Here is a 15,137-nt window from a genome sequence, read left to right as displayed (position 1 = left end):
CACCATTTTGGGTGAAGATGCTGAGGAGGACAGCTCAGAACTGGCATGTACGGAGCAGGCTGACTCTCAGAGCACCCTATCTGTTGCTTAAGTATTCATTTTGGGGGTATAGTTTTCCTTTAACAGATTATTGTGGGGGGCTGGGGAAGACCCATTGGTCTTGGTACACATAGGTACCATTGACAAAGTTAGAGGAGCTGGTGAAGTCCTCAAGAATGATTTTAAAAAACTAGGTGTAAAGTTGAGGGCAAGGACTTTTTCTCAGAGATATTACCTGTGTCACAAGCAACATTAAAAAGACAGCGGCAGATTAGAGAGATTAATGCATGGCTGAGAAACTGATGTGGGGTGGAGGAATTTGGGTTTGCACTGACCAATCTACAGTATGCGGATATAAGCAATCCACGCTGTCTGGTTTTATTATTACTACAGGATCAGTGAATTTAGTTATCCAATATCTAGGTGCATTATACTTATGATTGTATTCCTATTAGTGAAAGATGGCGTATACTCATCCTGGTATTATAAACAACAGAGCAATAACTAGCTGAGATTTCGGCTTTGTGTAACTATGGAAACCAGGCAATAAGAGCATTGGGATAAGAACAGGCAATCAGGAGAAAAAAAAGTGGAAGATAAGCAGAACAGAATTTGAAACAGATAAATGAGGAAACAGACAAAGGTCGTGGAAAAATGTCAGTTTTGTGTTGCAGATTGACAGAGGTCATGGGAGGACCTGATAAAAAAAGAACCTAAATAAGTATTTTAAGTGGTGTCATCTGGATGCTTCCTATAGATTAAAACATAACCCAGGCCTGTACTAAATAGGTAGGGATGTCGCGGACTGTTCGCCGGCGAACTTGTTCGCGCGAACATCGGCTGTTTGCGCTCGCCGAATGTTCGAGAACGTCGCGCGACGTTCGCCATTTTGGGTTCGCCTTACCTGGCGCTTTTTTTTGACCTCTCACCCCAGACCAGCAGATACATGGCAGCCAATCAGGAAGCTCTCCCTCCTGGACCACCCCCACACCCCCTGGACCACTCCCCTTCCATATATAAACTGAAGCCCTGCAGCGTTTTTTCATTCTGCCTGTGTGTGCTTGCAAGAGCTAGTGTAGGGAGAGAGCTGTTACTGATTTCACTGATTTCTTTGAGGGACAGTTGATAGTAAGTTTGCTGGCTAGTAATCTACTTGATACTGCTCTGTATTGGAGGGACAGAAGTCTGCAGGGATTTGAGGGACATTTTAGGGTAGCTTTGCTGGCTAGTAATCTACCTTCTACTGCAGTGCTCTGTATGTAGCTGCCTGCTGTGGGCACTGATCTCTTCTGATCTCATCTGCTGACTGCTGTAATAACCCAATAGTCCTTGTAAGGACTGCTTTTATTTTCTTTTTTGTTGTTTTACTTTGCTACTTTAACAGCCAAGTGCTATTAGTCTAGCAGTGTTGGGGAGTGGGACTGGTGTGCTACTGTGCTGCTCCTAGTAGTTCAGCAGCACCAACCCGAGAATATTTTTTTTTTTAATATACATATAATTTTTTTTTTATTTTACTTATCTTACTGTTCTTTAAGGTGTCCAGTGCTGTTTGCTGTTCTTCATAGTAGTGCACCAATAGTAGTGCACTTGCAGGCATTATTTGCCCAGTGGCCATCTAGCTGTGTGAGCTTTTTCACATTCTGTCTAAATATCAATAATAATACCGTCTCCAGAAACACCACCTGAGTGACGTTTTTCAAGCAGCAATAATATATTCCGTATCGACCACTGCTGTAGTGTATACGTTGACCTTGCAGGCATTATTTGCCCAGTGTGTTCTTCATTTTCAAACCACTGCCACTTAGCTGTGTGAGCTTTTTCACATTCTGTCTAAATATCAATAATAATACCGTCTCCAGAAACACCACCTGAGTGACGTTTTTCAAGCAGCAATAATATATTCCGTATCCACCACTGCTGTAGTGTATACGTTGACCTTGTAGGCATTATTTGCCCAGTGTGTTCTTCATTTTCAAACCACTGCCACTTAGCTGTGTGAGCTTTTTCACATTCTGTCTAAATATCAATAATAATACCGTCTCCAGAAACACCACCTGAGTGACGTTTTTCAAGCAGCAATAATATATTCCGTATCCACCACTGCTGTAGTGTATACGTTGACCTTGTAGGCATTATTTGCCCAGTGTGTTCTTCATTTTCAAACCACTGCCACTTAGCTGTGTGAGCTTTTTCACATTCTGTCTAAATATCAATAATAATACCGTCTCCAGAAACACCACCTGAGTGACGTTTTTCAAGCAGCAATAATATATTCCGTATCCACCACTGCTGTAGTGTATACGTTGACCTTGTAGGCATTATTTGCCCAGTGTGTTCTTCATTTTCAAACCACTGCCATCTAGCTGTGTGAGCTTGTTCACATTCTGTCTAAATATCAATAATAATACCGTCTCCAGAAACACCACCTGAGTGACGTTTTTCAAGCAGCAATAATATATTCCGTATCCACCACTGCTGTAGTGTATACGTTGACCTTGTAGGCATTATTTGCCCAGTGTGTTCTTCATTTTCAAACCACTGCCACTTAGCTGTGTGAGCTTTTTCACATTCTGTCTAAATATCAATAATAATACCGTCTCCAGAAACACCACCTGAGTGACGTTTTTCAAGCAGCAATAATATATTCCGTATCCACCACTGCTGTAGTGTATACGTTGACCTTGTAGGCATTATTTGCCCAGTGTGTTCTTCATTTTCAAACCACTGCCATCTAGCTGTGTGAGCTTGTTCACATTCTGTCTAAATATCAATAATAATACCGTCTCCAGAAACACCACCTGAGTGACGTTTTTCAAGCAGCAATAATATATTCCGTATCCACCACTGCTGTAGTGTATACGTTGACCTTGCAGGCATTATTTGCCCAGTGTGTTCTTCATTTTCAAACCACTGCCACTTAGCTGTGTGAGCTTTTTCACATTCTGTCTAAATATCAATAATAATACCGTCTCCAGAAACACCACCTGAGTGACGTTTTTCAAGCAGCAATAATATATTCCGTATCCACCACTGCTGTAGTGTATACGTTGATCTTGTAGGCATTATTTGCCCAGTGTGTTCTTCATTTTCAAACCACTGCCATCTAGCTGTGTGAGCTTGTTCACATTCTGTCTAAATATCAATAATAATACCGTCTCCAGAAACACCACCTGAGTGACGTTTTTCAAGCAGCAATAATATATTCCGTATCCACCACTGCTGTAGTGTATACGTTGACCTTGCAGGCATTATTTGCCCAGTGTGTTCTTCATTTTCAAACCACTGCCACTTAGCTGTGTGAGCTTTTTCACATTCTGTCTAAATATCAATAATAATACCGTCTCCAGAAACACCACCTGAGTGACGTTTTTCAAGCAGCAATAATATATTCCGTATCCACCACTGCTGTAGTGTATACGTTGACCTTGTAGGCATTATTTGCCCAGTGTGTTCTTCATTTTCAAACCACTGCCATCTAGCTGTGTGAGCTTGTTCACATTCTGTCTAAATATCAATAATAATACCGTCTCCAGAAACACCACCTGAGTGACGTTTTTCAAGCAGCAATAATATATTCCGTATCCACCACTGCTGTAGTGTATACGTTGACCTTGTAGGCATTATTTGCCCAGTGTGTTCTTCATTTTCAAACCACTGCCATCTAGCTGTGTGAGCTTGTTCACATTCTGTCTAAATATCAATAATAATACCGTCTCCAGAAACACCACCTGAGTGACGTTTTTCAAGCAGCAATAATATATTCCGTATCCACCACTGCTGTAGTGTATACGTTGACCTTGTAGGCATTATTTGCCCAGTGTGTTCTTCATTTTCAAACCACTGCCACTTAGCTGTGTGAGCTTTTTCACATTCTGTCTAAATATCAATAATAATACCGTCTCCAGAAACACCACCTGAGTGACGTTTTTCAAGCAGCAATAATATATTCCGTATCCACCACTGCTGTAGTGTATACGTTGACCTTGTAGGCATTATTTGCCCAGTGTGTTCTTCATTTTCAAACCACTGCCATCTAGCTGTGTGAGCTTGTTCACATTCTGTCTAAATATCAATAATAATACCGTCTCCAGAAACACCACCTGAGTGACGTTTTTCAAGCAGCAATAATATATTCCGTATCCACCACTGCTGTAGTGTATACGTTGACCTTGTAGGCATTATTTTCCCAGTGTGTTCTTCATTTTCAAACTACTGCCACTTAGCTGTGTGAGCTTTTTCACATTCTGTCTAAATATCAATAATAATACCGTCTCCAGAAACACCACCTGAGTTGTTGTTGTTTTTGTTTTAAAAATAATGCCAGGCAAAGGCAGGCCGCCACGCAGAGGCACTAGGGGCCGTGCTGCTATGCTATCCTGTGGCCCTAGGAAATTGCCCAGTTTTAAAAAGGCAATGACCCTGAACTCCCAAAATGCTGAAGAGGTAGTTGACTGGCTTACACAGCACACCCCATCCTCTACCGTTTCTAACTTTACCACAACATCCTCATCCTCCACTGCTATGGGCACCCCACGTAACACTTCCTCCACCACCGGCGCCCCTTCTTCACTGGAGTCAGAGGAGTTATTTTCACATGAGTTTCTTGAACTGAGTGATGCGCAACCATTATTGGCAGAAGAAGATGAAGGAGATGAGGACGTTACACCAGATTTAATTCTGGCAGAGAACACAACAGAGATGGACATAATGAGTGATGACGAGGAGGTCCCCGCTGCTGCTTCCTTCTGTGAGCTGTTAGAAGAAATTGATGCATCTGAGGAGAATGATGATGAGGAGATTGATGTTTTGTGGGTGCCCAGTAGAAGAGAGCAAGAGGAGGATAGTTCAGATGGAGAGACGGAGAGTCAGAGAGGCAGGAGGAGAATAAGACTTAGAAGAAGCAGGGAGGACAGCTCGCAGGGAACAGTAGGGCAACAACATGTATCGGCACCTGTGGTCAGCCGGCCAACGCACCCGCCATTGCCGCCAACGCCGCCAACTTCTACTGTTACCGCCAGATTGCCAGCTTCAAAAAGGTCAGCAGTGTGGGATTTTTTAATGTGTGTGCCTCTGACAAAAGCGTTGTAATTTGCAATGAGTGCAGTCAGAAACTGAGTCTTGGGAAGCCCAACAGCCACATAGGTACAACTTCTAAGGAACATGAACGGCAAGCACAAAGCACTTTGGGAGCAACACCTCAAAGGCAACAGGCAAACTAAAAGCCACCCTCCTTCTGGTCCAGCATCTTACTGCTCTACCTCTGCTGTCCTTGACCCGTCTGAACCACCCTCCACTCCGCCTTCCACCTTGACCACCAGTTCCCATTCCCAGTCATCTGCCCCCAGCCAAGTTTCTGTGAGGGCCATGTTTGAGCGTAAGAAGCCAATGTCTGCGAGTCACCCCCTTGCCCGGCGTCTGACAGCTGGCTTGTCTGCACTCTTAGCCCGCCAGCTTTTACCATACCAGCTGGTGGACTCTGAGGCCTTCCGCAAATTTGTAGCAATTGGGACACCGCAGTGGAAGGTACCCAGCCGCAATTTTTTTTCAAAAAAGGGAATACCACACCTGTACCACCATGTGCAGAGCCAAGTCACCGCATCTCTGTCACTTAGTGTTGGGCCAAAGGTCCATATGACTACTGACGCATGGTCCTCCAAGCATGGTCAGGGCAGGTATGTCACCTACACTGCCCACTGGGTGAACTTGGTCATGGCTGGGAAGCAGGAAATGTGTGGCTCAACAACGACAGTGGAGTTGGTGTCACCGCCACGGATTGCACGCGGTTCTGCCACCACCTCTACTCCTCCTTCGCTCTCTACCTCGTCTTCTTCCTCTTCTTCGTCCTCTGCTGCTGGGTCCTCCTCCTCCACACCTGTGCACCCCCAGCTCCCCCTAGGCTATTCGACGTGCCAGGTACGCCGTTGTCATGCTGTCTTGGGGATGACGTGCCTGGAAAGCAAAAACCATACCGGATCTGTACTCCTGTCATCTCTGCAGTCACAGGCCGATCGGTGGCTGACCCCACACCAACTGAAGATCGGAAAAGTGGTGTGTGACAATGGAAGCAATCTGTTGGCAGCACTGAGACTGGGCAATTTAACACATGTGCCCTGCATGGCACATGTTCTGAATTTAATAGTACAACGTTTTGTCTCAAAGTACCCAGGATTCCAGGACGTTCTCAGGCAGTCCAGGAAGGTGTCGGCCCATTTCAGACGTTCCTATACAGCCATGGCACGCCTTGCTGACATTCAGCAGCGGTACAACATGCCAGTCAGGCGTTTGATTTGCGACAGCCAGACTCGCTGGAATTCAACGCTCCTCATGTTGGAACGTCTGCTGCAACAACAAAGAGCCGTCAACGAATACCTGTTTGAACTGGGTGGTAGGACTGGATCTGCAGAGCTGGGGATTTTTTTCCCCCGTTACTGGGTGCTTATGCGCGATGCCTGCAGGCTCATGCGCCCTTTTGAAGAGGTTACAAATATGGTCAGTCGCACCGAAGGCACCATCAGCGACCTAATACCCTTTGCTTTCTTCCTGGAGCGTGCCGTGCGACGAGTGACAGATGAGGCTGTAGACCAGCGTGACGAGGAGCAGGAAGCGCACGATTTCTGGTCGGAATCACCAAAACGAACCCAGGCACCTGCTGCAACGCAGGGAGAGGTGTCAGAAGTGGAGTCAGAGGAGGAAGGTGGCTTTGTGGAGGAGGAGGACCAACAGGAGCAGGCTTCCCAGGGGGCTAGTGGTGACCTTTTGGGGACCCCTGGTCTTGTACGTGGCTGGGGGGAGGAGACCGTGGATGATGCAGTCCTTGATAATTAGGAAGCGGAGATGGATACCTCTGCATCCAACCTTGTGAGAATGGGGTCTTTCATGCTGTCATGCCTGTTGAAGGACCCCCGTATCAAGAGGCTTAAGGAGAAGGACCTGTACTGGGTCGCGACTCTACTAGACCCTCGGTACAAGCATAAAGTGGCAGAAATGTTACCAACATACCACAAGTCTGAAAGGATGCTGCATTTACAAACCAGCCTGCAAAACATGTTGTACAATGCTTTTAAGGGTGATGTCACTTCAGGAACTCGTCAACATTCCAGGGGCAGAGGTGCCAGTAATCCTGCCACGAGCGCACCTGCAAGGACAAAGCACTTTGGCCACTCTGTAACGTCAGACATGCAAATGTTTTTTTGTCCAAGGCAGCGGCAGAACCCTTCTGGATCCACCCTCAAAGAACGCCTCGACCGGCAGGTAGCGGACTACCTGGCATTAACTGCAGATATCGACACTCTGAGGAGCGATGAACCCCTGGACTACTGGGTGCGCAGGCTTGATCTGTGGCCAGAGCTGTCACAATTTGCCATGAACCTCTTGTCTTGCCCCGCCTCAAGTGTCCTCTCAGAAAGGACCTTCAGTGCAGCAGGAGGGATTGTAACTGAGAAGAGAACTCGCCTAGGTCACAAAAGTGTGGATTACCTGACCTTTATTAAAATGAATGAGGGGTGGATCTCGGAGGGTTACTGCACGCCGGAAGACTTGTTCTGAGTTTCTGATTCTGACTCCCCATGCAGCTGTCCTTCTCTGCACGCCTCATGACTCCACATACAGCTGTCCTTTAGCGTCCTCCTCCCTCCACCACCGTTACAAACTAGGGTGCAAACCCTACTGGTTTAATTTGAATCCAGGTAAATCCTGAGTTTTTCTGGCCTCTGTGCTTCAGTGGCTGCGACCAAAAAAAACAGAATATTTTCAGCATTTATATGGCATATTTTTTCTGGCCTCTGTGCTTCAGTGGCTGTGACAAAAAAAATGAATATTTTCAGCATTTATATGGCATATTTTTTCTGGCCTCTGTGCTGCAGTGGCTGCGACCAAAATAAACAGAATATTTTCAGCATTTATATGGCATATTTTTTCTGGCCTCTGTGCTTCAGTGGCTGTGACAAAAAAATGAATATTTTCAGCATTTATATGGCATATTTTTTCTGGCCTCTGTGCTTCAGTGGCTGCGACCAAAAAAAACAGAATATTTTCAGCATTTATATGGCATATTTTTTCTGGCCTCTGTGCTTCAGTGGCTGCGACCAAAAAAAACAGAATATTTTCAGCATTTATATGGCATATTTTTTCTGGCCTCTGTGCTTCAGTGGCTGTGACAAAAAAATGAATATTTTCAGCATTTATATGGCATATTGTTTCGGCCTCTGTGCTTCAGTGGCTGCGACAAAAATAAATGAATATTTTCAGCATTTATATGGCATATTTTTTCTGGCCTCTGTGCTTCAGTGGCTGCGACCAAAAAAAACAGAATATTTTCAGCATTTATATGGCATATTTTTTCTGGCCTCTGTGCTTCAGTGGCTGTGACAAAAAAATGAATATTTTCAGCATTCATATGGCATATTGTTTCGGCCTCTGTGCTTCAGTGGCTGCGACAAAAATAAATGAATATTTTCAGCATTTATATGGCATATTTTTTCTGGCCTCTGTGCTTCAGTGGCTGCGACCAAAAAAAACAGAATATTTTCAGCATTTATATGGCATATTTTTTCTGGCCTCTGTGCTTCAGTGGCTGTGACAAAAAAATGAATATTTTCAGCATTTATATGGCATATTTTTTCTGGCCTCTGTGCTTCAGTGGCTGCGACCAAAAAAAAAACAGAATATTTTCAGCATTTATATGGCATATTTTTTCTGGCCTCTGTGCTTCAGTGGCTGCGACCAAAAAAATTGAATATTTTCAGCATTTATATGGCATATTTTTTCTGGCCTCTGTGCTTCAGTGTCTGCGACAAAAAAAATTTATATTGTTAGCATTTATATGGCATATTTTTCCTGGGCTCTGTGCTGCAGTGGCTGCGACAAAAAAAAATTAATATTGTTAGCATTTATATGGCATATTTTTCCTGGGCTCTGTGCTGCAGTGGCTGCGACAAAAAAAAATTAATATTGTTTGCATTTATATGGCATATTTTTTCTGGCCTCTGTGCTGCAGTGGCTGCGACAAAAAAAAATTTATATTGTTTGCATTTATATGGCATATTTTTTCTGTCCTCTGTGCTGCAGTGGCTGCCACAAAAAAAAATTAATATTTTCAGCATTTATATGGCATATTGTTTCTGGACTTCTGGTTCAGTGGCTGCGACAAAAAAAAACATAATTTTTCAGGAAAGTACACATGCCTAATTTTTCAGGGTTCTGCAACAGTGGCAAAATCGCATCTTTTATGGTCACCGCAGGTGATCAATAAAGTAGACCAAAACTGGGCCCACACTGCAGAATCAGTGTTTTTTGGTTCACTTCACTGTACATTGAATTACCTCTGCCTGACCGTGCACGTGCGCACAAGCACGGTGACTGCTAAACACACCACTACAGAAATATTGCCACCAACAGGACGAACATCCTGGAGGTGACAAGCAACTAGTAATTAAAAACTATTATTTGCTCACTTGACGGTATCATTCATTAAAGCTCTTTGCGTCTTTTTGCGTTGCAGTAAGCACCGCGTTTCGTCTTTGCGTGTGAACAGGCTGTAACCTTTACACGACTTGATTGGCATGTAGACGCCGGACGTTTTAAAGCATTTTATTACACAGGTTTAGAAATGTAGTGTGATTTCTGCCCTTTACAGCACAAAACGCAGCGCTGTGTCAACAATGGATTTTTTAGAAACATTTTTGCCCTTGATCCCCCTCTGGCATGGCACTGTCCAGGTCGTTGCACCCTTTAAACAACTTTAAAATCATTTTTCTGGCCAGAAATGTCTTTTCTAGCTTTTAAAATTTGCCTTCCCATTGAAGTCTATGGGGTTCGCGACGTTCGCGAACCGTTCGCATTTTTGACGCAAGTTCACGAATATGTTCGCGAACTTTTTTTCCGACGTTCGCTACATCCCTATAAATAGGGTCCTAAAAGCACTATTTCTTCTTCTGCAAACCAAATGCTTCCTTAAAGGTGATATATTTACAGTAAGTATTAGCTAATCTCATTGAAGGTTCAGTTTGTACTGCAATTTGTTAATCTCGTGTCTTTTATACTTTAAATACAAATAGAAATTGAGTTGGCTCTTGCAGGTTTTGATTAATATGGTGTAGTGGTTGCTGCCATGGAAACCTTTCCACTTGGCACACAAAATTTCATACAGAAGAAAAGCAATCCTTAAGGCAAACAGCGCTGAGCAGAATACACTTTTTAACTTTTTCTCTACCTTCCATAATTTGCGTGCAATACAAGAAAACACATATATATTTTGTTTTGAGTTCTAACATTGATTAAGCTAAGACAACACATGGGATGTTTTTAAAAAAAACCATGTTATTACCCTGCACTGCTAAAAACTATATTTGCTACAGAAAACTTACAGTTACAGTTTAAATAAATAAGCAGAAACAGGACTACAGCAAGTTTAAGTAGCTCATAATGGATGAGCTGTGTAGACATACAACGGGTTTATATTTCATAGCTCATACGGTAATTATAGAATGAAAGCCTCTCATATAAGATATTTGTTGCCAAGAAATGGTTTATTTTAGATGTAGGTGGAGGAAAAGGTGCAAAGAAAATAAAAAGAATTTGCTACCCTTCATAAGTCTAGTCTTCTGATCTGACCAATGAATTCTCAGATATGTGGCAGCTTTCGGGACACAAGTGGGGTCTATGTTAAATATGCTGATAAGGTATAATAGATAGCCCAATCAAAGGCTATTTAATACTGCTAGGTTCTAAGCACAGAATGCTGGGAGACTGTTTGTCCAGCATTACAGTCTAATTCCTTGCACCATAAAGCAACTGATGATACTAAAGTCTTATGATAAATGATGTTGTTATGGTTACTGTCAAATGCAGACAAATGATAAAATTCATTTTACCTAATTTCCCAGAATCTACAGCCTATCCAGAACAGCATATTGCACCTCTAATAACTGAAATAACCATCTTGTTTGTAAAATAATGTTATCCAGAGCATCATGGACCAGTAACTCTTAATTTTTTTTTTTCAGACGAATCCTTCGGGACCCCGGATATCATGTCTGTTTGTTCACAATCCAATCCTCCTGGAGGCCCTAATGGAATTCTTAGAAGTCAGTCATTTGCTGGTTTTAGTGGAATTCCAGAACGTAGATCTCGGTAAGAATTTCTTACACTTGAGCTAATCCAGGGATATAAGGTGAACCTCTGTACAGAATGTAACAACTATGTACATTGTTTAAATGATGAACTTTTCCAATGAATGCAGCTGACAAATGTAAGGCAATACATACCTCCTTTAAACATAATTACTTAGATTATAATAACTCCCTAATGGTGCACATTAATGAAAGGAGTACCTTATATTGTCCTGCTGAATTGTAAAATTACTTAACAAAGAATATTGAATATATTACTAATATACGGAATGGCCCTTTTTGTTCTCCTTTAACCTACTGTATTTCCGTATATTTATTATTCTATAGTATTCTATATCATCAGAATTTAGTATTTGGCCCAATAACAAGGCACTTTGTTTGAAAAAAGCAGGAATTGTTGTGGCTCATTTTCAAGAACTAACAAGAGTATGTCAACAGTCTGCGAATGTCAGATGTAAATGCATCCATCCATATTGTTGAAGACCATTCATGTCACAGTAAAAAAACTACTTACTAAAATGAGCAGTATTTCATGAAAATTTCTGACATTTTATCACTGTTAAGAAATATAATGTTACATTTTAAAGTCGTACTATACTGAGATCTGATACAGTTGTATAACAGAAATTAGCTTATCTTTACATTTAATAGATATGCAGGTCAGTGGTAAGCTAAAGGAATGTATCCAGTCTAGAGGTGAAGTGTTAGTATCCCATTAAATAAGCCACATATATGTTGGGTCAAATTGGCCAGAGTGAATTTTTTTTAGTCCTTTATATATTGTAATTGTATATAATAGTATATATTTAAAAGACAGCTATGGCTTCACGTATGCAAAGTTTTCTGCTATTTGTTTATAAAAGTTCTCATTCATCCAGGTCATGGTATATCTATAGAAATAAGTCAAATCAACTGGACTTGTGTTTTTCTTGAAGACGTTTCACCAGTCATCCAACTGGCTTTCTCATTTCAGAATAACTTGTACATAGGATCTTGCTTCGCCATATATCCTCTGGAATGTTGCTCCAATCAGCATAATCTGTTTTCTGCCATTAATCATTTTATACACTTTTATTCAAACTCATACATGCCTCTAGCAGACAGAGAGGTAGCAGTTGCAGGAGAGGTATGAAAGCAGTAAATAAGTTGGTAAAGAAATTATCCTCCACACTTTAATGTAAACTGCTTGGCCAGGGCTGGCAGCAAGTTGGACTGTCAAAACAGGCCTTTCTCTGGCGGCAGAGAAAAATGTCAAGGCAGACAGAGGTTAAACCAGAGATAGCTGTACTAATAAAATTGGTTTGCTATAGCACCTTATTTAGCACCTATGTTGGTAAATTAAACCCACTTTGTTACAAAACAAGCCTTTTGAGATGTAGGGAATTTTAACTTTACCAATTTTACTAATACTTTTTTTTATTATTACTCTTATGACGTGTGTTATATCACCAATTATCAACCATTCTAAATAAACTATAAGCATGCAGTGTGGTCTTGGTGAATGGCCACAGGCCTCTGCTCCCAAAAACAGATCCCTGAGAACTAAGGCTAGCCTCTAGAATAGAGCAGTGCAGGCATCAGCTAATGTTCTATCCATGCACTAACTTGTGCTTAATTGAGACATGCAAGTTTGGAAGCAGCAGGAGGCCAGGCACGAGTAAAGCTATTGACAAAGGGGATACCTGGAGCTTCTGCAACCAAACAGACTTAACTGCATTCAAAGACTTGTTTGTAACTCTGCTGCAGTTACTGTAGGGTGCTATATATACGTTTCTCACAGCCCACATCAATAGATGCAGCATACTTATGTCTAAAATAGTGGGCAGACACTAATTTGATGCCAAGTGCCAAAGTAGCAACATCCCAAAAATTCTGTACAATTCTATTCCATTCATGCTAACGCATATGCACAATTACGTGTATTCTAATACATCAGCAGCAATTACATTAGATGTACTGCCACCTCAAGAATGCAATTAGGCTTTAAAGTGGACCTGTCACCCAGACACAAAAATCTGTATAATAAATGTCCTTTTCAAATTAAACATGAAATCCAATTTCTATTTTTTATTAAAGCATTCATGGCCGTTGTAAGCTCATTTAAAAATCTCAGCTGTCAATCAAATATTGTCTGCCCCTCCTCTATGCCTTGGGCATAGAGGAGGGGCAGGCAATTACTTTCACTTTCCATTCAGCACTTCCAAGATGTTACTGCTCTCCCCACATTCCCCTGTTCTCTTTAACATTTAATTGTGTAGCCAGTGCATGGGAATGGACATCAGGTCCCCCATTCTGGTGCACAAACAAGATTTTGAGATGATGCAAGGCTTGTCTTAATAACAGTGTCCACAAAATGGCTGCTGCCTGCTTGCTATAAAATGAATTCCCAGACTGAAGGAAACAAGATTCAAATAATTTATACAGTGTAATTAAAGTTAATTTTGCTTGACTAATATGATAAAATAGGATTTTGAATAATTTTTTGGGTGACGGGTCCCCTTTAATTATGGGAGAAAAGCTGTATTGTGAATAAAAAAAAAATATAGCAACTTGTACTTTGGTAAATGATCCCTCATATGTTGAGTTTCTACTCCATAATAACCAATGTTTCTCTTTGCTTTTAACTAGTTATACAACTGAATCTTGTAGATACATTTTATTTGCAGTAATGCATTTTCTTTTCCATTTAGATGTAACTCCTTCCTTGGAAGTACCTCAGTACCCAAAAAGCCTCAAGCAAAACAAAAGAAAATGCACAACTTAGTTCATAAGGGTAATAGCGCATCTAAAGAGCCTCAGCCTGAAAGGGTGATAGAAATATATGGAGCTTTAAAGAATGGGCTTGAGTAAGTACTTTTACATCCCCTTTGTCTTTCTTACATCTGCAAGCATAGCATTGAACAAACAACATTTGCTTAGCTTGTGAGCCCAGTACATAATGAAACGAGACCATAGTTTGGGCACCATTTATCAAAAAAATATGAGGGCATTTTCAGATAAAAAAGGTGGATTGAGGGCTAGCTTCATCAGGAACTACCTGAAATGATCATTTGTGGCAATTTGTATGGGACACGTTTATTGTTCTGTGCAATCTTACAAAGGGAAAAATTAAAGTGGCAAGTAAATTTCATCACCCGGAGTAGCCCACAATGTGTAGAAAAATATTTCCTAAGGAAAAGTGCAGTCATATAACACTGTGTGATTTTAATTTCGATCTCCAGTTGTGTTCTGATGTCTTTTTCTTATTGCATTATAATTGATTTGTTTTGATAGTGAATATCTAGAAGTTCACCAAGCTGAGCTAGACAAGCTGACTTCCCAATTAAAAGACATGAAAAGAAACTCAAGATTGGTAAGTGGACAAATTACTTCTCAATTAACCACATATACAGTAGATAGATAGATAGATAGATAGATAGATGATAGACAGAGAGAGAGAGAGAGAGAGAGAGAGAGAGAGTGAGAAAGAGAAAGAGAGAGAGAGAGAGAGAGAGAGAGAGAGAGAGAGAGAGAGATATTCTATGGGGCAGATTTATTAAGGTTGGAATTGTAAATTCGAATTCAGATGTGAATTTTCGAGTTGGATTTTTAGTCAAAACTCACAAATTCTAATTGGGAATAATCCAAACTCGAATTTGAATTTGAGATTTATCATACCTTGACACTGGGAACAACTAGATTTGACTATTCTCCACTAAAAACCTGCCGATTTCATGTAGAAGTCAATGGCAGTGGTCCAGTGACCCATTTGAAGATGTTAATAGCCTTCCTGACATTCAAATTTTTTTTCAGAGAAAAAAAAACATGATTTGAGTTTAGTCTAATTCGATTTGAGCTTTTGGGTCTGTAATATTCATTTTAGTAATTCTTAAATTTCTTAAATAAAATACTATTCGAGTTTCAAGGTCATTTGAGCTTATTCAAAGTTAAAAACAACTCTACCTTTGATAAATCTGCCCCTATATTATA

At 41.2% G+C, this 15,137-nt stretch overlaps 1 protein-coding gene and 1 long non-coding RNA gene across 4 annotated transcripts in view; one reads left to right on the top strand and one right to left on the bottom strand.

Moving 5' to 3' along the window:
* The window catches only part of LOC108719157, a 93,859-nt gene that overhangs the window by 12,272 nt on the left and 66,450 nt on the right, over window positions 1-15,137 (bottom strand). The window lies entirely within an intron of this gene.
* Window positions 1-15,137, top strand: part of ripor2.L (RHO family interacting cell polarization regulator 2 L homeolog) — a 120,295-nt gene that overhangs the window by 40,210 nt on the left and 64,948 nt on the right. For all 3 annotated transcript variants that reach the window (XM_041566337.1, XM_041566336.1, XM_018267830.2), the window contains exons 2-4: window positions 11,043-11,169; window positions 13,859-14,014; window positions 14,442-14,520. In XM_041566337.1, the coding sequence (XP_041422271.1) occupies window positions 11,043-11,169; window positions 13,859-14,014; window positions 14,442-14,520 (362 nt within the window). The remainder of the gene's footprint in view (window positions 1-11,042; window positions 11,170-13,858; window positions 14,015-14,441; window positions 14,521-15,137) is intronic.

The sequence above is a fragment of the Xenopus laevis genome, chromosome 6L (assembly GCF_017654675.1).
Source record: "Xenopus laevis strain J_2021 chromosome 6L, Xenopus_laevis_v10.1, whole genome shotgun sequence".
Classification (NCBI taxonomy): Eukaryota; Metazoa; Chordata; class Amphibia; order Anura; family Pipidae; genus Xenopus; species Xenopus laevis.
This window is presented reverse-complemented; position numbering and strand designations above follow the sequence as displayed.